The sequence below is a fragment of the Mangifera indica genome, unplaced genomic scaffold, assembly GCF_011075055.1.
Source record: "Mangifera indica cultivar Alphonso unplaced genomic scaffold, CATAS_Mindica_2.1 Un_0002, whole genome shotgun sequence".
Classification (NCBI taxonomy): domain Eukaryota; kingdom Viridiplantae; phylum Streptophyta; class Magnoliopsida; order Sapindales; family Anacardiaceae; genus Mangifera; species Mangifera indica.
In genome coordinates this window covers 1,110,285-1,137,580 of record NW_025401094.1, presented here as the reverse complement: position 1 = coordinate 1,137,580, position 27,296 = coordinate 1,110,285, and the positions used below count along the sequence as shown (strand labels likewise).

General features: G+C 32.2%; 5 protein-coding genes across 5 annotated transcripts; all 5 read right to left on the bottom strand.

Moving 5' to 3' along the window:
* Positions 1 to 2,299: 2,299 nt before the first annotated feature.
* On the bottom strand, positions 2,300 to 4,047 carry LOC123205208 (exopolygalacturonase-like). Its single transcript, XM_044622139.1, has 4 exons — positions 3,793 to 4,047; positions 3,408 to 3,707; positions 2,798 to 3,313; positions 2,300 to 2,703 (listed from the first exon to the last, which is right to left on the bottom strand). The coding sequence occupies exons 1-4, from the start codon at positions 3,916 to 3,918 to the stop codon at positions 2,434 to 2,436; spliced, it is 1,212 nt and encodes a 403-aa protein (XP_044478074.1). The 5' UTR covers positions 3,919 to 4,047; the 3' UTR covers positions 2,300 to 2,433.
* A 972-nt stretch (positions 4,048 to 5,019) lies between these two features.
* On the bottom strand, positions 5,020 to 6,427 carry LOC123205246 (exopolygalacturonase-like). Its single transcript, XM_044622167.1, has 4 exons — positions 6,311 to 6,427; positions 5,928 to 6,227; positions 5,329 to 5,844; positions 5,020 to 5,253 (listed from the first exon to the last, which is right to left on the bottom strand). Exons 1-4 carry the CDS (start codon positions 6,425 to 6,427, stop codon positions 5,020 to 5,022), a joined length of 1,167 nt encoding a protein of 388 aa, XP_044478102.1.
* A 7,372-nt stretch (positions 6,428 to 13,799) lies between these two features.
* On the bottom strand, positions 13,800 to 15,141 carry LOC123205245 (exopolygalacturonase-like). The gene is made up of 3 exons (XM_044622165.1): positions 15,025 to 15,141; positions 14,642 to 14,941; positions 13,800 to 14,549 (listed from the first exon to the last, which is right to left on the bottom strand). The coding sequence occupies exons 1-3, from the start codon at positions 15,139 to 15,141 to the stop codon at positions 13,800 to 13,802; spliced, it is 1,167 nt and encodes a 388-aa protein (XP_044478100.1).
* A 7,123-nt stretch (positions 15,142 to 22,264) lies between these two features.
* LOC123205260 (exopolygalacturonase-like) lies at positions 22,265 to 23,731 on the bottom strand. The gene is made up of 4 exons (XM_044622180.1): positions 23,603 to 23,731; positions 23,217 to 23,516; positions 22,605 to 23,120; positions 22,265 to 22,498 (listed from the first exon to the last, which is right to left on the bottom strand). Exons 1-4 carry the CDS (start codon positions 23,729 to 23,731, stop codon positions 22,265 to 22,267), a joined length of 1,179 nt encoding a protein of 392 aa, XP_044478115.1.
* A 1,144-nt stretch (positions 23,732 to 24,875) lies between these two features.
* On the bottom strand, positions 24,876 to 25,865 carry LOC123205244. Its single transcript, XM_044622164.1, has 3 exons — positions 25,670 to 25,865; positions 25,328 to 25,581; positions 24,876 to 25,169 (listed from the first exon to the last, which is right to left on the bottom strand). Exons 1-3 carry the CDS (start codon positions 25,863 to 25,865, stop codon positions 24,876 to 24,878), a joined length of 744 nt encoding a protein of 247 aa, XP_044478099.1.
* Between the last annotated feature and the right edge of the window lie 1,431 nt (positions 25,866 to 27,296).

Genomic DNA, 27,296 nt, shown 5'->3' with positions numbered 1-27,296 from the left:
TCATTGCTAAATCCAAAATCGTCCAAATGTTGACACAAGCATCCAACTATACATATCAAATGTATCCTTAGATAGATACTAAATATATGTATCAATCTCGAAAAGATATTATATAATGAAATAATTGAATTATACAAGTAACTGAATTGTTGACAGGTAATGAGTCAATTGTTGATACTTTATTGATCGGATGGTCATGTATCTTACTAGAGATTAATTTTGGTCTATGTTTGGATGGTTGTCAGGTCGAGAGCTTGATACAAATCCATCCATTACTAGCCTAATGAAGAGCTTATATATCACATGCAAAAGAAGTTGATTGAACTTTAGAGATATAGGATTATTGGAGATGAATCTTGTGTGAAATTCAAATGGACGATTTTGAGTCTCGAAAAGTCTTTAAGCTTGAAGTGCAATTTATTACACTTAAAGACTGAAGTGTAATTTATTACACTTAAAGACTGAAATGTAATAATCTTAAGGTGGCTAAGTATAACAAAAATTGTGGAGATTGGGTTTTATCCAATTGGATAAAGTTAAAACTTGTATGAATAATTTGGGACTACATACAATCATACATTGACCATGTATAGGCGTACATAGTTTTTGGATAAGGATAATTCTCCTCGAAATCTAGATACCTCAAGGATTGTAAGAGAAATGCATAAATGATGATATACGAGGCATACATTGTCTCTATATAAAGAAACACAATTTCACAATTTTTTAACCCATATACAGAGTGCATGCCTGTGCCTGTGAAATACCTTCCTGAGCGCAAGCTTCCTAGCAGTATGTCTATAGACTTTTGAGCCTCTTGGAATCTATGCTTTGTGTGGATATCGACTTACGTCCCTTCCCCTGGGTTTGAAAACAATTGTAGCCAAGTTATGTATGTGTGTATATATATGTATGTATGTATGTATGTATGTATGTATGTATGTATGTATGCATGTATGTATGTATGCATGTATGTATGTATATTGTGCTGATCATCTTAGAATTGATCCCACAGGGGTTCATGGGGTTTTATGTGTTCGAAAATAAATTTAAAATTACTTCCGCTCTCCATAACCCAACAAAGAATAGATTATTTCAATATATGGGTAGCTAGAGTGATACTTAATGCAAAGAAGGGTCCCAAAAGACTATAGGCAGAAGCAATCAATGGTGTTTGTCATATCAACAACTGAGTTTTCTTAAGACAAGTAAATTGCAAACCTCTTATGAACTATGGAAACATAAAATACTCAATTTGTCAGAGTTTTATATTTTTGGCTGCAAATGTCATGTGTTAAAAGATAGAAAAAACCTTGGGAAATTTTATTCTAGTAGTGATAAATTAAGGTGTGTAGCTTGGAATTTTCGTGCTTACAGAATCTATAACATGCGTACTGAGCATGCTGTGGAATGTATAAGTATGTCTCTTTTTTTTTTTTTTTTTTTGTGATGATGAAGAATTAATTTGCAGAATATATTCACGTAGAATAATTTGAAGGATTTGTGCCTAACATGAATCAAGTTGTGGGCATATCTGGAGCTCGACAGTAGAAACGTAACGAAATGATTCACATGATTCATAGCAGGTAGATTCTGATCCATTTATACAAATATATGATTCATGCATAAGGCAAAGAGAAAAATTGTATTGTTTAATGAATAAGGAAAACTGAAGAATAATTATAAAGAAACTAAAATGCCTAATGTAGAAGTGAATGGTATATGTTCTATCTCTTGAATTGATTCAGTCCTTTCTCTTTGTTACCAAAGTTTCTTCGTTCCATTTTTGTAGGTTAATTAATTTATTCTTACATAACTTTATGAGTTAAAATATCTTAAAAACTCTTCATTATATTGTAAGGACTATCAAGATATTATGGATTTATGCACATTCATCTGAACTCAAACTTCTAATTTCATTTTCGAAAAAGAGACATTTACATAGATAACATCTTAATGGTAGGTCATTCTATTATATATTTGAGCAAACAAAATATGTAATTTATCATCTTATAATAGGATGTTACAGATTGTTACAGGTCAAGTAATGGAGAAAGATATTTTTTTTTTTTTTAAATCCAGCAACCACAATTAGCTTAATTTTCTTTAAAAATTTCATTATCATTTCCATAAAGATGGCCGTATGTTTATGCCTATAATAAATTTTCAAGGATCTTATAGGCCAACATAGAAGTAGGGTTGCATTCAGTCTGCTTGCCCACTTAGTGCCAAATCTGTAAATCGACCACCACGTAAATAAGGTTAAGAAGACAATTAAATATGGAGCTAGACATATCTGTTTTTAAACAAATAAAAGAATTTATTTTATTACCGCAAAATTTATTAAATACATCATTCCATCTACTCGTGAATAGATGAATAAGAACAAAGTTGTAGAATAATTAATATAATCCATAAATATTTGAAGTGAAATTAGGCTGCGGGTCCTGCTGCTACTGCTGCTGTGGGTGCTACTGCTTCAGTGCATTCAGGCAGGCTCATCACACCAGAAATGGTGGGCTTGACGTTAGTGCATTGAGCTTGTGTTGGTCCAACTCCTGTGTATTTAATATCAATATCAGCAACCTCCACCGCCTCACATGGTATACCACTGCTACAGACAAGCTTCATGAGAAGGGGAGTTGACGAAGTGCCTTTAATATTCTTGAAGCTAATGTCACTGAGCTTAACACGTGATGGAACCTGAAAAAAAAAAAAGAGAAATGAATTTTTATATCATGATCATTTCAATAAAAATTCTTATATGTAACGTATAATTTGTTTGCTGAGCCATTACCTTTGCATTGCATCGATTCCATGGACAATATACTTGATCTATGAGGATAGGGTTGCTGACATTATTCATGTTAATGCCCTCAAAATGAATACTAGATGCAGTGTTGTCAGTAGAAGCTGGCCAAGTTTTTATTCTAACTCCATTGTCAGTATTATTTAAAGTGCAATTCTTGATAGTGATTCCTAACACTGGTTCTTCATTCTCGAACTTTCCTAAGCTTCCAATAGCGATACCATGACCAGGTCCGCATTCTACATTGGTGACTGATACATTTTTGGCACCATCGCCAATGGAGACACAATCATCACCGGTGTGGATTATTGTGTCTATTATGTTAACTCCACAAGATCTTCCAATGTGGATTCCGTCTGTGTTGAGGCTCTCAGCGGGTGCAGTAACATGAACAGATTGAAAAGTTAGGTTGTTGCAACCCAGGACGTTAATATGAAACTGTTTGCTGTTCAATGATGTTATACCCTGAACAAGACTGTTGTTGAGGAAGTCGAACCTTATATTCTATCAAATGTTGAAAAGAAGTTAAGTGAGTTTCATATTCGCGACAATTATTAATTACTAATGCATGTTAGATATGATTAATTTAAAAACTTACTATGGGAAGTTTGTCGCAAAAATTTGTGCCACAAGCACCCCAAGCTTTTTCTCCTTGTCCATCAAAAATTCCTTCTCCTGTCAATGTGAATTGATCGATACGCTGGAAAGTGACCCAGCCACCTTCCTTCCCAGCTTTGTTATCGGACGAGGCTTTAAGGGTGCCTTGAACCTCAAGCTCAACAGCACACTTGCATGGACCTTGCAAAGTCACTGGACTTAATAAGAATAGTCCTTTTGGAATAAGAATTTTGCTAGGTTCAGTGCAAGCACATGCTTTGCCCCATGCAGCCATTAAAGCCTAAAACAATTCCAAACAGCATTGATTAAATGAGATGATTAATTCTTAATCAAACACATTTGGATTGCATTAGACATGTAATTACCTGGCTGGCATCACCTTCAGGTTTTGCACCTTCTGCTGTAACGTCAAAAACTGTGTGAGCTCTAGTTGTTGACACAAGTAGTACCAAAACAAACTTCGCCACTATGAACTTCATCATGTTTTCCATTGTTTTTCTTCTTTTCTACCGCACACTTGTTGATGAATTAAAAATGTTGCTTATAGAGGATTCAGATTCAACTTCACACTTTCGTAATTGATCCTAATAGTGGGTTGCTCATCACCAAAAGAGATGTTGATTATGAGATGATATGAGTTTTCTCAGGGAGCCATTTTATAGTGCAAATGATGAAACTCCTGCCACCAACCTCTACCAGAAAATTTAACTAATTCCTCGTTATTTTTAGTATGTTTAATGTAAGCCTTACATTGTTTTCTATTTTTGTTTTAATTAGTTTCATTTTTTTCTAAAAGTAGACCAAGGAATAGGTATGAAAGTTGACGAAATAATTTATAATAAAATTAATTTATCAAAAAAGCATTTTGTCGAATATTAACATATTATTCTTAAAAAATAAAAACTTATTTTTATTTACTTTGTATATAATGGTATTTTAACCAAAAGTTTATAAGAGGTCATATTAAGCTGTAAGATTAAAAATATTGCAAAATAAAGAAAGCGATGACAATTGGAAGTGGCTATGAAAACGAGTTATATTTGATCTAAATTAATCGAGCTTAAATAAAAAATGAGTTTAAGTTCAAGTTAAGAATTATAGTCGTTTTCACAAAATGAGTTGATTAAGTCGAATTCAAAATTAAATTATTTTTTTATTCAAATTTAAATTTTAACTTATCAATATCCAACCAATCTCATTTTGGTTTTTTTGGATTCAAACCAATCACGAATTAGACCTTATTTAAGCTCGACAAGGATCAAATCAAGCCCTACATCCATAGTGAAAGAAACGCAAAATATATGCATCAAGGCTGATTAACAAATGATTAAACTGTGTGAGAAAACATTAAAGTTATTTTTCACATTACCTTTAATACGAAACTGCTTACCAATTTAGAGCCAAATCTGAAAATCTAAGGTTAAGAAGATAATTAAATATGGGGCTAGGCATATCTGTTTGTCATGAAAATAATGAAATTATTTTCATTACTGTGTAAATTATTGAATACATAATTCCATCTAGCCATGAAAATATCAGTGTGAACAAAGGTGTAGAATAAATAATATGAACCATAAATATTTGAGATGAAATTAAGCTTTGCGACTGCAAGCAGGCGGGTTCATCACACCAGAAATCATGGGTTTGACGTTTTCACATTCAGATACTGCTGCTTCTTTTCCAATGTATTTAAGTTGAATATCAGCAACCTCCACACCTTGACATGGCGTACCACTGCTACAAACAAGCTTCATGGCAACAGGGGTTGCAGAAGTGCCCCGAATTCTCTTGAAGCTAATGTTACTAAGCTTAACACGTGATGGAACCTAAACAAAATAGAAGACACATCAAGAAATGACATGGTTATTAATATAAAAAATAACTGTTTATTGAGCCGGTACCTTTGCATTGCATTGATTCCATGGGCAATAGACTTGATCTATGAGGATAGGATTGCTGACATTATTCATAATAATGTTTTCAAAATGAATCATAGATGCAGAGTTAACAGTAGAAGCTGGCCAAGTTTTTATTCTAACGCCATTGTCAGTATTAGTTAAAGTGCAATTCTTGACAGTGATTCCAAACACCGGTTCCTCTTTCTCAAACTTTCCTAAGCTTCCTATACTGATACCATGACCAGGTCCGCATTCAACATTGGTGACTGATATATTTTTGCTACCATCGCCAATAGAGACACAATCATCACCAGTTCTGATGTTTGAATCTATTATTTTGATTCCATTGGATCTCCCAATGTGTATTCCATCAGTGTTGTGGCTATCAGCTGGTGCAATAATGTTAACGCGTTGAAATGTTAAGTCGTTGCAACCCAGGACATTAATATGAAATTGTTTGCTGTTCAATGATTTTAGATTATGGACAAACCCGTTGATGATGAAGTCGAACCTTATATTCTATCAAATGATGAAAAGAAGTTAAGTTAATTTCATACATAACACAACTTACACACGTTGATATGAGTGATTTAAAAACTTACGATGGGAAGTTGTTTGCAAAAATTATTGCCACAAGTACCCCATGCTTTGGCTCCTTGGCCATCAAAAGTTCCACCACCTGACAATGTGAAGTGCTCGATCCGTTGGAAAGTGACCCAACTATTATCCTTCGTCACTTTGCTATTAGTTAGGGCTTTAAGGGTGCCTTGAACCTCGACCTCAATAGCAGTCTTGCATGGACCTTCTAAAGTCACTGGACTTAATAAGAATATCCCTTTTGGAATAAACACTTTACTCGGGATAGTTGACGTACATGCTTTGTTCCATGAACTGGTTAAAGCCTAAGACAGTTGTAAACATCATTTCAATGAGCTGATTAATTCTTATACATATATTTTTTGGATTGCATTAGACATGTAATTACCTGGTTGATATCAGCTCCAGTCTTTGCACCTTCTTTTGTCACGTCAAAAACCAATTTAGCTCTAGTTGTTGACGCAAGCAATACCAAGACAAGTTTTGCCACTACGAATTTAGCCATGGCGTTCATCGTAATTCTTTTATTCTTGTATGTTTTCTCTGCTACTTATTGAAGAATTAGAAATGTAATTATAATATGAAATCTTACTTCTCTTTGAGCCATTTATAGTGCAACGAATAAACTTGTGACTTTAATCTCTAACAAAACATTGAGCTAATTTTTGTATTTGTAGTATGCTGGTACATAATCATATATTATTTTCTATTTTTAGTTAACTTTGTTATATTTTCTTCAATCTAGACCGAAGAATAGAGCATGGAAGTTGCGAAATATTGTGAGCTTTGAGAGGATTGATACATGGACGATTGATGGTTTGTTAGTAACAATATTGTCTAGTTGAAGCAAACACTTTCATGTAAAATAAATAAAACATCAATGTACAGAACTTCTTGAAAAGATTTCTGCTAGAATCTCTAGACAGAAATATTAATCTCTTGGAATCAAAACTTAGCATGATTTACTTTGCATCAAGGAATTTGAGATCAGTTAAGGTTGAAGTAATGAGTTACATACATTGGATGATTATAGAATCTCAGAAAAAAAAACTTGAAAACGAATTTTGAAATAAAAATTTGTTTAGGAATAATTTTTTTTTTTTTTTTTACGAATTTTACAAGGATAACTTTCCATGAGGTTATAGACTAAGATGATATGTTTTTTTCTTCATAGATAGTTGTGCTTAGAGATCAAAGTTGGCATTCAAAAGGATTAAAATATGTTCTTAAAAAATAGATGCACCATCGACAAGTGAATGACTTGTAATTCATTTCTTAAATTCATTCTAGGCTTACGATGTGAAGTGTTCAATATGTTGGAAAAGTGTTGCGACCCAATACATTAATATGAAACTAATGTTGATTTTATATTATAGATAGACCCATGGGTGATAAAGTTGAACCCTATATTCTATCAAATATTAAAAACATGTTAGTTATAAACTTACAATGGGAAGTTGTTTGCAAAATTTATTCACACAAGTACCCTAGCTGAGGCTCCTTGGCCATCAAAAGTTCCACCACTTGACAATGTGACATGTTTGATAAGTTGAAAAGTAACATAACTACCATCCTTTGTCACTTCGTGATAACAAGATGCATCACATGTGCACACTAAATTCATAGTTTGTCAAATATATTTACAGGGGATAATAATATGTGAATGAAAATGTCTTCAAATGTAGCTCTACTCGTTTATTCTCCAAGTCTTCTGCCATGTTATGACTGTGTTCACTTAATGGGCTAAAAAATCCAACCCTTATTATTAAATAATAATAATAAATTTACAATAATGCCTTTATTATAAAAAAACATAAATTTGTATCTTTTCAGTTTATGAGAGAATACATGGATGAAGCAAGAATAGCACATAAGAGAGTTTGTTTTTCTTGCCTATACAGATGAAAGATAAAAATGGTCAAATTTTTTTCGGTATTTGATTTATCATTGGGTATCATCAAATACATTTCAAAAATTATTTAAAAGGTTATTTCTCTTGTACTAATCTAGAATCACAAAATTCTATAACTATTGATCATATGTTCATAATAAAGTTGAGAGTGATTGTACCTAATCTTTTTATAGTTGATTTTATTTAGAATTTGGCCTATGGTTTTTTTCCTATACACTAGAGGGTTTTCCAGATAAATATGGTGTTCTTGTCTATGGTTGATTTGTTTATTTCCTGCACACAATTGATATTCTCTATGATTGATTAACTTAATTAATTTGCAAAATTAGTTTAGGGTTTGTAGCCCTAACAAGTGGTATCAAAGTCTAGGTTGATTAGGTGTATAGTTAATTGTGTGAATTAAGATGGGAGATTCAACTTCAAGTTCCATGGTTAAATTGTCAACTACCAATTATTCTATTAATTTGGAAGTCAATGAAGGAGGATTTGCTTTATTGCAAAAAATTATTTGATCATGTTAAATTAAGATTTGACAAATGAACTAGGATATCAAAAGATGATTGGGAAAAGCTATATAGAAAAGTTACAGGAAATATAAGGCAATGGGTAGAGTTCAATATTTACCCATATATTAGATAAAAAATTGATATGTGTAATATCTTTAGTCTAATAGTTTGACCCTCTGTCAAGATATTATTTATCTTAGACACATAATTCATTATAGTTTTACTTATAGATTTTACATCGTAGAACACATCTTGACAACTTAAAGAGTTTACAGATTATTTAACTAGTTTTATCTTAGTATCCTAAAATGATGTGGGATACGCACAAAAACCTAACATCTCTCTCATGTTTTATCAAAATAGAATTTGCCTAAGGGTGTCAATAGGTATGAGAGGAAGAATACTCAAAATAATGCCTTGGTGATTAAAAGGTTGGTGAACTTGAAGTTTTAGAGAAGGGTACTTCGTTGCAAATGACTTGAGTGATTTTTAGGATTTGGTGAACTATTTGAAAATATATGAAGATTCATCTAGATGATGAGTTGCAGACTCTACTTCTCTTAAGTTTTTTACGAGACATTAATAGTGTCTCTTAGTAACTCTGTTTTAAACAATGTAGTAACTTTACAAATGGTAAAAGATAACATGCATAATGAGGAGACTAAATGCAAGGATATAAGTATAGATACCTCACAGGCTCTTGTGACACAAAAAAAGGGTAAAAGTTAGAGTAAAGATCTTAAAGGGCATGGTAAATCCAGAGGCAAGTCATAGTTGAGAGAAAAATTTACTTACTATTATTGTGGCAAAAAGAGGCATATTAAGAGAAACTATAAAACTTTCAAGTAAGAGCAAAAGAATGAGAAAGATTAGAAAAAGGCAAATGAACATGATATAGATGCAACTATATCTAATGAATATGAAGAACTAATAGGAAATTCTTTGAGGAACAATGAAATCTTTTCACTAAAGCTGATGTTGATACTAGGTGCATTGTTGACTTAAAAGCTTATTACCATGCAATGCCTAAGAGAGATATTTTTTCTATGTATGGATTAGAAATAGAAAAAATTTGTAGAATGAAGATAGGACAAACCAGTTATGCAAATATGGTAAGGTGCATGTGTTGACTGAGGTAGGTTACACATTGACTCTAAAAATGCATGACATGTACCGGGTTTGTGTTTGAATTTGTTATCTACTAATCCTTTGGATGTAAAAGTTTAGCATATGATTATTGGTAATAAAAAATGGTAGCTCAGTCAGAGTTCTATAATGTTGGCTAAAGGCAACGCTTACAATAGATTATACAAGACTCAATTGATATTGTTTAATGATAACTTGAATGATGAACTGAATGCAACTGATGATGATGTTTCACTAGACGTGTGGCATAAAAGACTAGCTCATATTGGTGAGAAAGGGTTGTAAGTATTAGAAGAGAAATCTCTCATTCTCTTTGCCAGAGGCATGAATTTAAACCCTTGTGATATTTGTTTATTTGGTAAGAAACATAGAGTTTCTTTTAGTAGCATATCTAAAAGAAAACTAAAAGAAACAAAAATTTGTTTGATTTATTTTATTCTGATATATGTAGTCGTATTAAGACAGAGAGTATAAATGGTAGCAAATATTTTGTGACTATTATAGATTATGCTTCATAAAGGTGTAGGCATTGGTTTTGAAGACAAAAGACTAGGTTTTTAAATATTTCAATAAGTTTCATGTTATGGTAAAAAGGGAAATGGGTAAATCCTTGAAGTATCTTCACACTGACAATGAAGGTGAATACATATAAAAGGTGTTTGAGAACTATTATTCACAACATGACATTAAGCATGGGAAGACAGTTCATAACACCCCACAACATAATGGTGTGGCTAAGAAAATGAATATAACCATTACTAAGAATGTCAAATCCTTGCTCAAGATGGCAAATCTGCTTAAGCCATTTTTGGGAGAGGACCTCTACATTGTTTGTTACATGATAAATAGATCTCCATTAGTTCCTTTGGAGAATGATATTATTGAGGAAGTATGGATTGGGAAAGATGTTAGTTATTCTCATTTGAAGGTTTTTGGTTGCAAAACCTTTGTGCATGTACCTAAGGAACAAAGACAGAAGTTTGATAATAAGGTCATTCCTTATATATTTTTGGTGAGGACAATGCACAAGTAGAGGGTGTTGAGTAGGAACAGATGTCCTTCCCTAAGAAGATCTCTTAGGGGGCATATTTCATTCACTAAATATCTCAATTTTAAGTATATCACTCTTACTAAAGAGGGAGAGCTAGAAAGTTTCGAAGATGTTTAGAGTCATAGGGAAAGAATTCAATGGATGAAGAGATGAAGAGATGAATTCTCTGAAAAAGAATAATACCTATGAGTTGGTTGAATCTCCTAAGGTAAGAAGTCCTTGAAAATAAATGGGTGTCTAAGTTGAAGAAAAATGGTGACAAAGTTATCAAGCATAAAGCTCATTTAGTGGTGAAAGGTTTTAATTAGAAGAAAGGGATTAATTTTGATGAAATTTTTTCCCCTGTTGTGAAAATAAGCTCCATTGTGTGATTCTTGGTTTGACAAGTTTTGATCTTAAACTTGATCAATTAGATGTAAAAACTATCTTTCTCCTTGGTGATTTAGACAAAGAAATATATGTAGAGCAACCAGAAGAGTTTGAAGTTAAAGGAAAATGAAACATAGCTTCTAGGTTGAAGAAGAGCTTGTATGACTTAAAACAAGCTCCTAGGCACTGGTACAAGAAGGTTGACTCTTTTATGGTGAGTGACAGGTATATCTAAATTGAGGCAAATCATTGTGTGTATTTCATTTTGTTCCTTAATGCTAAATTTGTGATTCTTTTACTCTATGTGGATGATGTGTTAATAATAAGGCATTACACTAAGTTAATTGGAGGTTTAAAAAATAAGTTTTCAGTTCCTTTGACATGAAGGATCTAGGCCAAGCATAACAGATTTTAGGCATACAAATTACTCATGATAGGAAAGCTAAGAGTTATGGTTGTCACAAAAAAAGTATGTTAAGCAGTAACTAGATGGATTTAATATGAAGAGTGTTAAACTAGTTAGCACACCTTTGGCTAATCATTTTAAGTTTCAAGAAAAGTCTTGTCTTTCTAACAAGGAAGAGAAAGAACAAATGATAGTTATTTCTTACTCTTCTACAGCTAGAAGTTTAATGTATACTATGATTTGAACCTAACCAAATAAAGCTCATGCAATTGGTGTAGCTAGCAAGTATCTTTTTGACCCAAGGAAAGATTGATCATTGGAAAGTTGTGAAGTGGATCTTAGATACTTGAGAAGTAGCGTTAAGATGTGCTTGTGTTTTGTGGCTCAAAACTAATTTTGAAAGGGTATATTGATGCATATATGGTAGGTGACTTTGATAGTAGAAAATCAACTTTTGTGTTTACATTTGTAGAGGGAGTTGTGTCACATCATTCTAGATAGCCAAAGTGTGTTTCCTTGTATACAATTGAAACTAAGTATATTGTTGCAAGTAAAACAAGTTAAGAGATGTTTTGGTTGAAAAGATTTCTCCAAAAATTGAGTTTGAAGCAAGATGAGTATGTGGTTAATTGTGATAGCTAGAGTGTTTTAGATTTGAACAAGAATGCTACATACCATAGTTGCAACAAGTATATTGATGTGAGATACTATTGAATTTATAAAATGATGAACAATCGAAAGATTTTATTGAAAAAGATTCACACTAATTAAAATCTAGCTAACATGCTAACTAAAGTAATGACCCAAGACAAGCACCAATTTTACATCAAGATGACATGATAAAGCTCTAAGTGATATAGAGAAGCTAACATTTTTCCTATGGGTTGGAGGGGAAGATTATTGGCTTAATGGGCTCAAAGGTCCAACCCACATAATTAAATAATAATAATAAATTTACTTTGACGCCCTTGCTATAAAAAGATATAATATGTCTATTTTAGATTTTTGAGGCACAAAGATAAAGCAAGAATAACACATCAAAGAATTCATTTTTCTTGCCTATGCAGATTAGATAGAATGTCAAATTTTTCCTTGGTCTTTGATTTATCACTAGGTTTATCATGATCATCAAAGTTTATTTCAAGAATTATTTGAAAAGTTATTTCTCTTGTATTGATATATAATCACAAAATATTATAAGGTTTTGGCTAGAAAAATAATTTAGATATTTCATAACTATTGATCTCAAGTTCACAACAAACTTGAGAGAAATTGCATCAAATTTTTCTTGATAGTGGATTTTATTCAGAATTTGACCTGTGGTTTTTTTATCTCTACACTCAAGGGTTTTCCACGTAAATCTTGTATTTTTGTTTATGACTGATTTGTTTATTTGTTGCACACAATTGATATTTTCTAGGATTGAATGACTTAATTAATTTACACAATTAGATTTAGAGTTTGTCCCCCAACACTATGGAAAGGTAAGAAGTTCAATTTTTCTTTTTTTTTTTTTTTTTGTGCAAATGTGATGTGTTAAAGAAAACCTTCGAAAATTTAAGTCTAAGAGTGATGAAGGTGTGCTCCTTGAATATTTCTCTTACAGTCATGCTGACAGAATTTATAACATGCACCTTGACCGTATTATAAGATATATAAATATTATTTTTTGTGGTGATAAAGAGTTTAAAATATTCTTGGTAATAAGAATTTGAAGGGTTTGTACTCAAAATGAATCAAGATGTAAGCACATGTAGAGCTCAACCAGTGGAAACAGAACCAAATAATTCACAGAATTAATAGCAGACAGGTTCATATCAATTCATACAAGAAATGCTTACTGCATAAGACTGATTTCATATAGTTCGGGCACAAGCCACTTGAGATTTGTGAAGATATATACTATCTAAAATATGATAGCATAAGGTTAATGTGTAATAAGAATAAAAGATAATGAGAAATGCCAAATCTATAAGTGAATGATATGTTCTCTCTCTTGAATAGATTTTGGCCTTATCTTTGTTATCAAGGCTTCTTGGTTCCATTATTTGCAGGTTAATTAATTTATCCTTACATAAGAAAAATTCTTAAATACATTGTAATTCGGCACTTTACAAGTTTTATAATTCATCAAAGGTATATTTTTTTTTTTCTTTTGGAGGTATTAAAGGTCAAAGAAAAACAAATATATAAATCAAGGTTGATTAACAAATAATTAAATTGTATAAGAAAACATTGAACTTGCTTTTCACACAAATTATATGAATCTGCTAACCGATTTAGTGCCAAATCTGTAAATCCACCCACATGTAAATAAGGTTAAGAAGACAATTAAATATGGGACTGAGCATATTTGTTTGCCATGAAAATAGTGAAATTAATTTCATTACTGTGTAAATTATTGAATACATCAGCCCATCTAGCCATGAATATATAAATGTGAACAGAAGTATAGAATAATATGGTCCATAAATATTTGAAATGAAATTAAGCTTTGCTACTGCATGCGGGCGGGTTCACCGCACCAGAAATCCTGGGTTTGACGTTTTCACATTCAGATATTGCTGCTTCTTTTCCAATGTATTTAAGTTGAATATCAGCAACCTCCACACCTTGACATGGCATACCACTGCTACAAACAAGCTTCATAGCAACAGGTGTTGCAGAAGTGCCCCGAATTCTCTTGAAGCTGATATTACTAAGCTTAACACGTGATGGAACCTTTGCATTGCATTGATTCCATGGACAGTATACTTGATCTATGAGGATAGGATTGCTGACATTAACCATGTTAATGTCCTCGAAATGAATCATAGATGCAGAGTTAACAGTAGAAGCTGGCCAAGTTTTTATTCTAACACCATTGTCGGTATTAGTTAAAGTGCAATTCTTGACAGTGATTCCAAACACTGGTTCTTCTTTCTCAAATTTTCCTAAGCTTCCTATACTGATACCATGACCAGGCCCGCATTTAACATTGGTAACTGATATATTTTTGCTACCATCGCCAATGGAGACACAATCATCACCTGTTCTGATGTCTGAATCTATTATTTTAATTCCACTAGATCTGCCAATGTGAATTCCGTCAGTGTTGTGGCTATCAGCTGGTGCAATAATGTCAACGCGTTGAAAAGTTAAGTCATTGCAACCCAAGACGTTCATATGAAACTGTTTGCTGTTCAATGATTTTATATTATGGACAAAACCCTTGATGATGAAGTCGAACCTTATATTCTGTCAAACGATGAAAAAAAGTTATGTTAGTTTCATATATACCACACATTAATAACTTAAACATGATAGATATGACTGATTGAAAAACTTACGATGGGAAGTTGTTTGCAAAAACTATTGCCACAAGTACCCCATCCTTTGGCTCCTTGACCGTCAAAAGTTCCACCACCTGACAATGTGAAGTGTTCGATACGTTGGAAAGTGATCCAACTACCATCCTTTGTCACTTTGCTATTGGTTAGGGCTTTAAGGGTGCCTTGAACCTCAACCTCAATAGCAGCTTTACATGGACCTTCTAAAGTCACTGGACTTAATAAGAATATCCCTTTTGGAATAAGCACTTTACTCGGAATATTTGACACACATGCTTTGTTCCATGAATTGGTTAAAGCCTAAGACAATTGTAATGAAAATTTAAATGAGATAATTAATTCTTAATCAAACATATTTTGGATTGTATTAGAAATGTAATTACCTGGTTGATATCAGCTCCAGTCTTCGCACCTTCTTTTGTTACATCAAAAATCGACAGAGCTTTAGTTGTTGACACAAGCAATGCCAAGATGAACTTCGCCACTATGAATTTCGCCATGTCTTTCGTCATAATTCTTTTATTCTTGTCTGTTTTTTCTGCTACACTCTTATTGATGATTAAAAAATGTAATTGTGATATGAAATCTTACTTCTCTATGAGCCATTTTATAGTGCAGTGAATAAACTTGTGACATTAATCTCTAACAAAATATTCAGCTAATTTTTATATTTGTTGTATGCTGTAACATAATCTTATTTAATTTTCTATTTTCAGTTAACTTCGTTTTTTTATTTCAATCTAGACCGGAGAATAGGGCATGGAAGTTGAGAAATAATGTGAGCTTTGAGAGAATTGATGCATCGTATTGATAGTTTGTTAATAACAATATAATCTAGTTAGAGCAAACACTTTCTGTTCAAAACAAATCAAAGATCAATGATAAGATAAACATAGTGAGAAAAGTTGCAGCATATAAAACTGTAGAATCTCTTAAAGAGACTGCTGTGTTAGAATCTCTACACAGCAATATTATTTAGTTCAAATCAATGTTGAAATACAAAGTTGTTTAAGATCAATGGATTTTTTTTTTCTGCACATTATGCATGTTATGAGAATAATTTCCACAGAAGTTGCAGAGCAATATGATATTTATATTTTTCTTCATAGATAGTTGTGTTTAGAGATCAAAGATTTGAAAGGAGTAAAATACATTATTCTAAATGAGGGTTATGTAACACCTCATCTCCCTATCATGCCCCTAGGAGTAATTCATTAGGATGACATGTCACGTATGCAAGAAAGATTTTCATACATATGCATTATTAGAAAAACAATTTCATGAAGTATCTCAATGATTTTATTAAAATAAAATATAAAGTCCAAATATGTCATACGGTGCTAGATAACCAACTGAACTCCATAATTTATAAAACCATAATAATGTATCAAAACAATCCCCAAAACGATTTAACTAAATAAATAAATGAAATAAAACATTTGCAATGGTGGTTGTGTCCTCACCAAGCCGATCCGCTAGTCTCCTCGCCTATCCCACCCTCTCGTCTAGTTGCAAGCTAAAGCAAAACACATGAGTGATAATTCACCTAATAAGCACACAATCAACTGAGCATTTCTAAAATACCCCTTGACAGTCGAACTCTCTTTCTCTTTCTCCCCCTATATATATATATCCACATAATTTAGCGTCTTGAACACTTGCCAAGTGGACGTTCCAGACACCTCTTATAACTCAAATACTATCAGAGTGAATGTCTCGAATGTCTCTTATTTGAATCAGATAGGAATGGACGTCCCAAACATCTTTTGCATTCCTTAACATAGCACAAAGGACAAAAAATCTTTTCATTGGCCTTCCTCTACCACTACCTCTTTCAAAACTGTGCTAGTTTTGGTGGCAATTCAACAACCTAACCACCCAAACTCATCCTAAAACTTCATTACCTTTCCCACTCATTAGCTCATCCTTCAACAACTATCATCAAATAGAAATCATATGAAGTCAAAGAATAAGTGTATTACTCTTCAAACTAATCATCACATTTTCAAGATTTTATGCCATTATATTGCATTACGCATATTGACATGCAATAGTAAAAAAAATCTACATATACAGATTATATATTTAATCCTAATGTGCCAAAAATAACTAGAGAAAAGGGAAAGTGCACCTACCTCTCCTTTGATGGTGTTTAGCCTTTAAGTGGCAAGAATCTGGCAACGTTCCTCTACTCCGACAACTCTCAATCCTCACTGCTCCCTCAATGAAAAGCGAGTTCAAGGTTAGAATGTGTAACTTTAAATGCAACACTAAGAGAAGTTTTATAACCACTGGAAAACATGTTTAGGATGGTCGTCCCTTAAAATAGGACAAACATTCCCCAAGATGTGCAACACAAAAATCGCTCGAGCATGATTTGAAACTGCCAACTTAGAAGGACGAGCATCCCACAAGTTTGACTTTTCTTTGACTTTGGCAATTCAACACAGTTAAACCTCTTGAAAGACTCAGATCAGGCCAAAAGACTAAATTTACCCCTGAATGTACGTGAGGTTGCTACAACGTAACTAGAATTCATTTCAAGCTACCAAAGACAAATGAATGGTTTGTAATCCATCTATTAAATTCATTCCAGAGTGATAATGTGAAGTGTTTGATATGTTGGAAAAGCTTTACAACACAAGATATTAACATAAAAATATTTATTGTTATCTTATATTACAGATAACCCATGGGTGATAAAGTTGAATCTTATATTCTATCAAAAAATGAAAACAAGTTCTGTTAGTTTCATATATACCATACTTGTTAAATTACTTTAGTAGTTATATATGCCAATTTTAATACAAGCACATAGGTTGAGGCTTCTTGACCATCAAAAGTTCTACCACTTCACAATGTGAAGTGTTCGATACATTTGAAAGTAACCTCACCATCCTATGTCACTTTGTCATCATAGGGTGCATTGTAAGTGCACAATTTGTGACATAATGTGCGTAATGTGTATTCAGAAAAATTATTGTTTGCCAAATATATTTACAGAGGTTAATAATATGTGAGTGAGAGTGTCATCAAATGTGACTACTTGGTAATTCTCTAAGTCTTATGCCATCTAATGAACTATAGAAAGGTAAGAAGTTCAATTTGTCTTATTTTCATGTTTTTGGCTGCAAATGTTATGTGTTAATGACAAAGAAGACCTTTAAAAATTTAATTATAAGAACATATATAAAAAAAAAAAGAGAGAAAATATGTATTATGTAACAAATAAGAATAATTGAAGAATAATTATAAAGAAATTAAATGACAAATCTAGAAGTGAATTGTATGTTCATCTCTTGAATTGATTTTGGCCTCATCTTTTGTTATCAAGGTTTTTTGGTTCCATTATTTACATGATAATTAACTTATTCTTTCAAAACTATCATGGGTTAAAATTTCTAAAAATTTCTTAATTACTTTGTAATGACCTATCTCACTATCAAGATATTATATATTTATACACATTCCTCTTAATTTGAATCTCGGATTTCATCCTTGGAAAAATGATATAAATACATAAGATCACAATAATGAACTAGTTTGTTATAGATTTGACTGAAGAAGTATGATCATAATGATAAAATGATCATATGCCTTTAAGCCTAAATGATTGATGGACAACAACAACATGCCTTTAAGCTAGAACCAGTTTCTTTTCCCAAACACTTAAGTTGTATATTAGCAACCTCCACACCTTGACATGGCATACTTGAAAATTTTCTTTATGAATCAGAAAAAAATTATTTCAAAATATCCGCACATGATCTTAGTAATTAATTTATAATATCCACACTTCAAGAGCCTCATTCAAGCTAATTGTGACTGGAGCAAATCATATTGCTAAAAGTGGATATTCACTAGTTAGATGTCTCCCTCAAACTGATACTGCCAAAGTCTCTTAAAATGACGTGAAATTGTTCATCTTCGAGTCCCCTTATAAATATATCAACTAATTGTCAATGAGAAGACACAAATGTCAGATTGAGTAGATTGGCATGCACTTTGTCCCTAACGAAGTGACAATCCATGTCAATGAGCTTAGTTTATTCATGGAAAATTGAATTGAATGCAATGTGTATGACCAACTTTTCATTTAAAAAAAAAAAAACTTATTGGTCGTGGAACTTCAGTAAACAAATCTTTAAGGACATAAGTCAACCGCACAATTTCTTTGGTTCTTTTTGGCTTAACTCTTTATTCAACTTTTGTAGATGGTAACGATCGCAATATGATATTCTCGTGGATGAATATGTTGCCCATTTTGCATCAAAGTATGTTCTTAAAATTATCTCATTGGTTTTCAAATAAAAAATCCCTTGCTCTAATGTCTTGCTAATACAACGATCATGTGTTTTGCCATGTCTGTGTGTGGTTATCTTAGACTTTTCAAACTTGACTTAGTAAATGGACTCCATATGACAAATCATGATGAGTTCATGTCAACTACAAAAGTCTTCCAACTAGTTTTCTATAACTCTTTGCATCTTCATGCAACTCTCAAACATCTTCAAAAAGTCTATGTTGTTAAGGAATGGGTGTTTCTGCACATTTCACATTCTCCATCCAAACTTTAACTATTATGTCTTTGGTATTTTTTGTTTTGTTGATTTAGGTGTATTCCCTTTTCTACCCTCTTAACTTTTAGGCCAAGAAAACAAGTCAATGGTCCTAAATCTTAATCTAAAACATCCATGCAAAAAATTCTTGAATTATGCCCACTATCTCTATTATTTCCTACAACAATTAAATCATCTACGTATACCAACATCACTATCCTACTATGCCATTTGGAGTGAATTATTTGAAATGCTTTGCTTGAAACCATAAAACAATAAAGCTTTAGAATGCTTATCAAATCATTGCTTGGAGGCTTGCTTGAGTCCATATAAGTACTTATGAAGTTTACAAACAACTCCCTTGTCCTTAATGCATAATCCTTGTGGCACTTTCATAAAATTTCATCTAAATCTCCATTGAGGATTGCATTATTAATATCAAGTTGATGCAATTCCCATCCTTTAATTGCAAGCACTACAATAAGACACTTAACAATTACATATTTTGTTATTGGAGTGAATGTTTCATTGTAATTAAGTCCTTCCACTTGGCTAATTCCATTTACAACAAGTCTAGCCTTGTGTCTTTCCACTAGGCCATCCAAATTGTATTTATTTTTAAAACTCATTTGGATCCAATTGCCTTTTGCCCCTTTGGTAACTCCACAAGACTCCAAGTTTTGTTGTCATATAAGACTTTCACCTCTTTATTCATCCTTTCATCTACACCATTAATAAAAACTTGTGAAATATTATGAATGAAAATTGATTTAATTTGATACTTACCATGTGCATCCAAAGGAGTGGTCGAAAAAATAACTTGTTGTAAGGGGATTTTTTTGACTAGAGTAACTTAAACATAACCCTCCAAATAACTAGGAGGTCTTCTTTCTCTTATTAGTCTTGTAGACTACATATTTTGTTTGTCCCCTTGTAGCTCTGCAATTTCTTTATTTTCATGCTCCATCTCAATGTCATTATGTTCACTTTCCAGGAATTCGACTTTTTGATCCTTGTCCTCTTCTTCATTAGAAGAATCTTGTAACACCTCAAAATCATCATCCACCTAGTGCATAGTAGGATCGATAAATTACTTAATAAACAAAGTCATGATTACAACATTTCTAACCTCAATATAATGTGAAAATCAACTAACCTAAAAAAAAAATACACAATCAAATAAATACTTTTTTTTCTTGTCTCCTCATTAATTTGACTTTTTTTTCCTTTATTCTCAAATGCTAAACAATCATTTACTTCCTATGTCAACCTCTAATTTACAAAAAGTTAATGACAAAGGGGTAAATTGTCAACTCTATAAGCAGAAACTAAACCTAACATATACATGTAAAAACATTTAGTTTGGATATTAAAAAAGTAAATCAAACAAAAGGAGATATATAATCATATAAAACAATATCTAAGTACAAAACTATTTCTTAACTTTTCATCGAATAAATCTTAAGTCAAAAATATATTTTAAATTCATGTTATATAGTGTCACTTGTATTCTTGATAACCCGATCAAAATTTCAAACTTATGTGTCATTTATACTCTCAATGACCTAATCAAAATTTTATAAATATATGTTAATAAAACAACCAAAAAATTTTTAGATGTAACAGTCAAACATACATAATAAAATTACAAAAATTTACAGAAACAAACTAGACATATTAATTTTTTATTAAAAAATTATTTAAAAAGCTCTCTAAAACTAATTTTTTTTCACAAGTCACAAACACTACCAAATTTTTTAAGATTGATAGTTTAAGATTCCAAAAAACTTTATGAAATTTGTATAACTTATAAAATCATGAAAAAAATTATAAAATGGTTAATAGCATGTTGGGATATCTTAAATAAAATTTTTAATTTTTTCACTGCACGATGAAATAGTAATTTAAAATCATAAAATCGGTATATAAACTAACTACTATAAATTTTAGGTTTTATAAAATTTTATTAATAAATAAAATAAATTTACATTAAGCGTTTTCATTAGCAAATAAATCAATTTCAGAATAACACTAGTTTTATAAACACACACGCGCGCGCGCGCACACACGCACAAACATACATACATACTATAATCATGGAACAAAACTATGCAATGTAACCTAACTTATACTTGCAGGACAGAACCAAGATGTGAGCACGTCTAGAGCTCAACCAGGATAAGCAGAGCCAAATAATTCACAGAATAAATAGCAGGCAGATTCATATCAATTAATACAAGAAATGATTAATGCATAAGACTGATTTTATATAGCTCGGACACAAGCCATTTGAGATTTATGAAGATATATACTATCTAAAATAATGATAGCATAAGGTTAATGCCTAATAAGAATAAAAAATAATGAGAAAAAATTGTATTGTGTAACAAATAAGGAAAATTAAAGAATAATTACGAAGAAATTAAAATGCCAAATCCAGAAGTGAATGATATGTTCATCTCTTGAATTGATTTTGGCCTTTTCTTTGTTATCAAGGTTTCTTGGTTCCATTATTTGCAGGTTAATTAATTTATTCTTTCATAAAAAATTCTTAAATACATTGTAATAACCTATCTCACAATCAAGAAATTGTTCATTTATGCATATTCCTCTTAATTCGAATCTCAGATTTCATCCTGGGAACAAGGATATAAATACATAATATCACAATAATGAGCCAGTTTGTTATAGATTTGACCAGAGAAAGTATGATCATCTTGTAAATATATTATGGATTGCTACAAGCTGGCGTGTAATCTGTTAAGTTAATTTATACATCAAGGCTGATTAACACATGATTAAACTTTATAAGAAAACATTAATGTTATTCTTCACATTACTTATAATATGAATCTGCTGACCTATTTACTGTCAAATCTGTAAATACACCGCCATGTAACTGAGGTTTAAAAAACAATTAAATATGGGGCTAGGCATATCTGTTTGTTATGAAATTAATTTCATTACTGTATAAATTGTTGAATGTACCATTCCATCTACTCATGAATGTATAAATGTGAACAAAGGCGTAGAATTATATGGTCCATAAATATTTTATATTAATTTAAGCTTTGCTACTGCATGCAGGCGGATTCACCACACCAGAAATCATGGGTTTGACGTTACTGCATTCAGATTTTGCTGGTTCTTTTCCCAAGTATTTAAGTTGAATATCAGCAACCTCCACACCTTGACATGGCATACCACTGCTACAAACAAGCTTCATAGCAACAGGAGTGGAAGAAGTGCCTCGAATTCTCTTGAAGCTAATGTTACTAAGCTTAACACGTGATGGAACCTGAACAAAGAAAAGAAATATAAAGGAAATACATAAATTTTAATATCATGATCATTTCAGTAAGAATCCGTATATGTAACGTATAAACTGTTTATTGAGCAGGTACCTTTGCATTGCATTGATTCCATGGACAATAGACTTGATCTATGAGGATAGGATTGCTGACATTGTTCATGATAATGTTTTCAAAATGAATCATAGATGCAGAGTTAACGGTAGAAGCTGGCCAAGTTTTTATTCTAACGCCATTGTCAGTGTTAGTTAAAGTGCAATTCTTGACAGTGATTCCGAGCACGGGTTCTTCTTTCTCAAACTTTCCTAAGCTTCCTATGCTGATACCGTGGCCAGGTCCGCATTTAACATTGGTGACTGATATATTTTTGCTACCATCGCCTATGGAGACACAATCATCACCTGTTCCGATGTTTGAATCTATTATGTTAATTCCACTAGATCTCCCAATGTGGATTCCATCAGTGTTGGGGCTATCAGCTGGAGCAATTATGTTAACCCGTTGAAAAGTTAAGTCGTTGCAACCCAAGACGTTAATATGAAACTGTTTGCTGTTCAATGATTTTATATTATGGACTAAACCCTTGATGATGAAGTCGAACCTAATGTTCTATCAAAAGATGAAAAGAAGTTAGTTTACGTATACCACACTTATTAGTTACTTGATTACTTATGCATGATAGATATGACTGATTTAAAAACTTACGATGGGGAGTGTTTTGCAAAAATTATTGCCACAAGTACCCCAAGTTTTGGCTCCTTGGCCATCAAAAGTTCCACCACCTGACAATGTGAAGTGTTCGATACGTTGGAAAGTGATCCAACTACCTTCCTTTGTCACTTTGCTATTGGTTAGGGCTTTAACGGTGCCTTGAACCTCGACCTCAATAGCAGCCTTGCATGGACCTTCTAAAGTCACTGGACTTAATAAGAATATCCCTTTTGGAATAAGCACTTTGCTAGGGATAGTTGATGCACATGCTTTGCTCCATGAACTGGTTAAAGCCTAATATAACAATTGTAAATAAATTTTAAATGAGATGATTAATTCTTAATCATACATTTTTTGGATTGCAATAGACATGTAATTACCTGGTTGATATCAGATCCAATCTTTGCACCTTCTTTTGTCACATCAAAAACCGAAAGAGCTCTAGTTGTTGACACAAGCAATACCAAGACAAGTTTTGCCACTACGAATTTAGCCATGCCTTTCATCATAATTCTTTGATTCTTGTCTGTTTTCTTGCTACACTCTTATTGATGAATTAAAAAATGTAATTGCGATATGAAATCTCACTTCTGTGTGACCCATTTATAGTGCAATGAATAAACTTGTGGCATTAATGTTAACAAAATATTTACCTAATTTTTATATTTGCAGTATGTTGTAACATAATCTTATATTATTTTCTATTTTCAGTTAACTTTGTTTTATTTTTTTTCAATCTAGACCAAGGAATTAGGCATGGAAGTTGAGAAATAATGTGAGCCATCAGATCGATGCATCCATGATTGATAATTTGTTAATAACAATATGCCTAGTTGGACCAAAACACTTTTCATTCAAAATAAATAAAAGATCATTCAGCATATAAAACATCCATATGTAGAATCTCTTGAAAAGATAGTTGTGTTAGAATCTCTATATAAAAATATTAATTACTTTGTAGGCCAAAAGACTTATTCCCACCCAAGGTTTGGTGAAATCTTGAACTCACACCTGCGAGGTTTCAAAAACTCAAATACCTACCTTTATATTAAATTTTATAATTAGGATTAAAGGTAAAAATGTCCTTTAGTTAAAAATACGTAAAAAATTAAAAATTTATCATATTTTCCCCTTCCTCCTCCCCCCCCCCCCCCCCCCCCCCTCCCTCCCTCCCTCCCTCCCTCCCACCCAAAGTTTTAAATTTAACATTTATATTTTTGAAAAGTGATCATTTCCCCTTTGGGATTTCATCTCTTCCCCTTCCTTCTCCAGCAATGGTTCTCTAATCGATCTCCTATCTATCAGCGTCTCTCCAACCTCCAAAACAAAAACACAACCATGAAAGTGATGACTTGAAGCGTCATCGTCAAAGATCAGTCACACGAAGGATTGTCACATTACGTGACATACACATGATATCAAGAAATTAAAATTTAACCTTCAAATATCAAGAACCTTAATTTAATTCACATCTCATGAATTGTTGAGGAATACATTATAGCACAATTGCATGTTCATTACATACACATGATCACTTTCCTCTTACAACAAATCAAATAATTTGAACAACAAGAATTTGGAGACATTAGAAAATTGAAAACGAAAAACAAAACAAAGAATAGGTCATAGAACATTTGCAAACAATGAATAAATTTAGCAACCAGTTGGTGCTGATTTACGGCCAAGGTCGATACTATTTGGTTTTAATTCATAACCATTACCTTCATACTTGGAAACATATTCATTGTCCTTAGGACTGGATCCATAACAATTATCTTCTGGCTTAGAACCGTAACCCTTATCCTCATGTTTTGATTTCTCAACATATTGCTTGAAATCATAACTATTACCTTCTAACTTTGAATCGTAATTCTTTTCCTCATACTTTGTCTTCTCAGCAAATGATTTGGAGCCATAACCATTAACATTTGGCTTGGAATCGTAACCCTTTTTCTCATGTTTTGATCACTCAACGTATAGTTTAGAGCCATAATTGTCACTGTCTGGATTAGAATCGTAACCCTTTTTTCATTATTTTTTGATTTCTCAACGTACAATTTATAGCCATAACCATTACCTTCTGGCTTTGAATCATAATCCTTTACCTCAGACTTTGACTTCTCAACATATGGTTTGGAGCCATAACCATTGACATTTGGCTTGGAATTGTAACCCTTTTGCTCATGCTTTGATTTCTCAACGTACAGTTTAGTGTCATAACCATTAGCTTCTGGCTTGGAATCGTAACCCTTACCATTAAGCTTTGACTTCTCAGTATACGGTTTGGAACCATAACCAATGCTATCTGACTTAGAATCATAACCCTTCTCCTCAGCCTTGAGCTTTCTCAACGTGTTGTCTGAAGTCTTAACCATTATCTTCCGACTTAGAATCATAACCCTTCTCTTCAAACTTGAACTTCTCAACGTGTTGTCTGAAGTCGTAACCATTATCTTCTACTTTGGAACTGTAACCCTTTAACTCAGATTTCAACTTCTCAATGTATGATTGAGAAGCGTAACCTTGAGACTTTGCTTTGTCACTCTCAGGGTTGGTGCCATAACCATAATCACTAGCAGTGGCAACGGTAAGCAATGAGAAGAGAAGCAATGAGGCTATAACGAAGATACGAGTGAGAGCCATAGCTATTAAAATATTGCAGGAAAGAAAGAAAAGATTTGTTGGTGAATTGCTTACAGAAGAACCAATATGACGGTCTTTTATAGATAACAAAGGAATTAAATATACAAGTGAAAACAAGACGTTGCTGCACGATTTGATAAGAAAATCTCATACCTTAGCCCATAAATTATACGAACGTGATTGCATGAAAAAGCAAGAGGCTTAATTTAGTTGACGTCCATGAACTCACATCTAGCTGATTGATTATGAAGTTTTTGTATTATTTATATGACAGTGAGGCTTTAATGAGTTTATCCAACTAGAGGTCTTGGCTAACTTAGTCTAGGTGATGAGTTTTGAAATACTAGAATTTTTACGCCCTTAAATTAACAAATGTTTGCAGACTATATCAATGTTTTAGACTCGGGCCAGGCTTTGATCTAATCAAAAGGTCAATCTGCTAATCAATTGATCCTATCAAAAAAACAGACTAATAAACATAATTAAATTGGGATAATTTCATTTGTTTATAGACAATAATCTATTTTCAGACTCAAACGGAGCCTTCATCTGGCTAAAATGTCAGTTTGTGGATTAATCGGTCTAATTAAAGAGAGACAAACTTGTAATACAAATGCGATATTATCAAAATTTTAGAATATATTTTAGATATATTGACACCAACTTTGATCAGTAAGTGGAACCATGAATCGGTAAGATTCACTTGATTCCATATTGGGTCAATCAAATCTAATACTAACAAAATTTTAGCCATGATCAGGACCAAACTTGTCACCAATTCCCAATCAAAACTAGACAGTGTGATTCTTGTTTTAATAAACAGACAATACCCCTCATTTTGTTAGTCTCGGTTTTAGTAGTCCAAATTCTGTCCCCATAATGTCTATTTCTCTATACATTTGTTACAATAGGGGGCATTCCATAATAATTCAAACCGCAGGATTTGGACGGTATTCACAATTCTCTTTGTATGTCGTGGTATCTTGGAATGTTGACTTTAGAACTTGATAGAAAGCTGATATTTTTTATTACAATAAAACTATGTGTATCTAATTTTAAATACTCAATTGAGTATTTAGATAATTTATCATTATATAATCAAATTATTTTAAATTAATAATAAAATAATATTAAAATCTCCAATTTTTGTTGCATATAGTATCATTGTATCTGTCAGGATGTCATTAAATAATTCAATAGTCAATTATTATTATATCATGAATAAAAAATTGTATAATATATAATGAGTCAAAGTATAGAGAATCACAACGTTCAACATTTGTGCCATGCATGATATGCAAAAAATGACCTAACATGAAACTTTGAAAATGAAGTTGTTAATTCCATCAAAAAGTAATTGGGGGAGAAAACAACCAAACTAACAGGACCAAAAATGAAACTCTCCCCTTCTTGATCGAATTATATGATAGC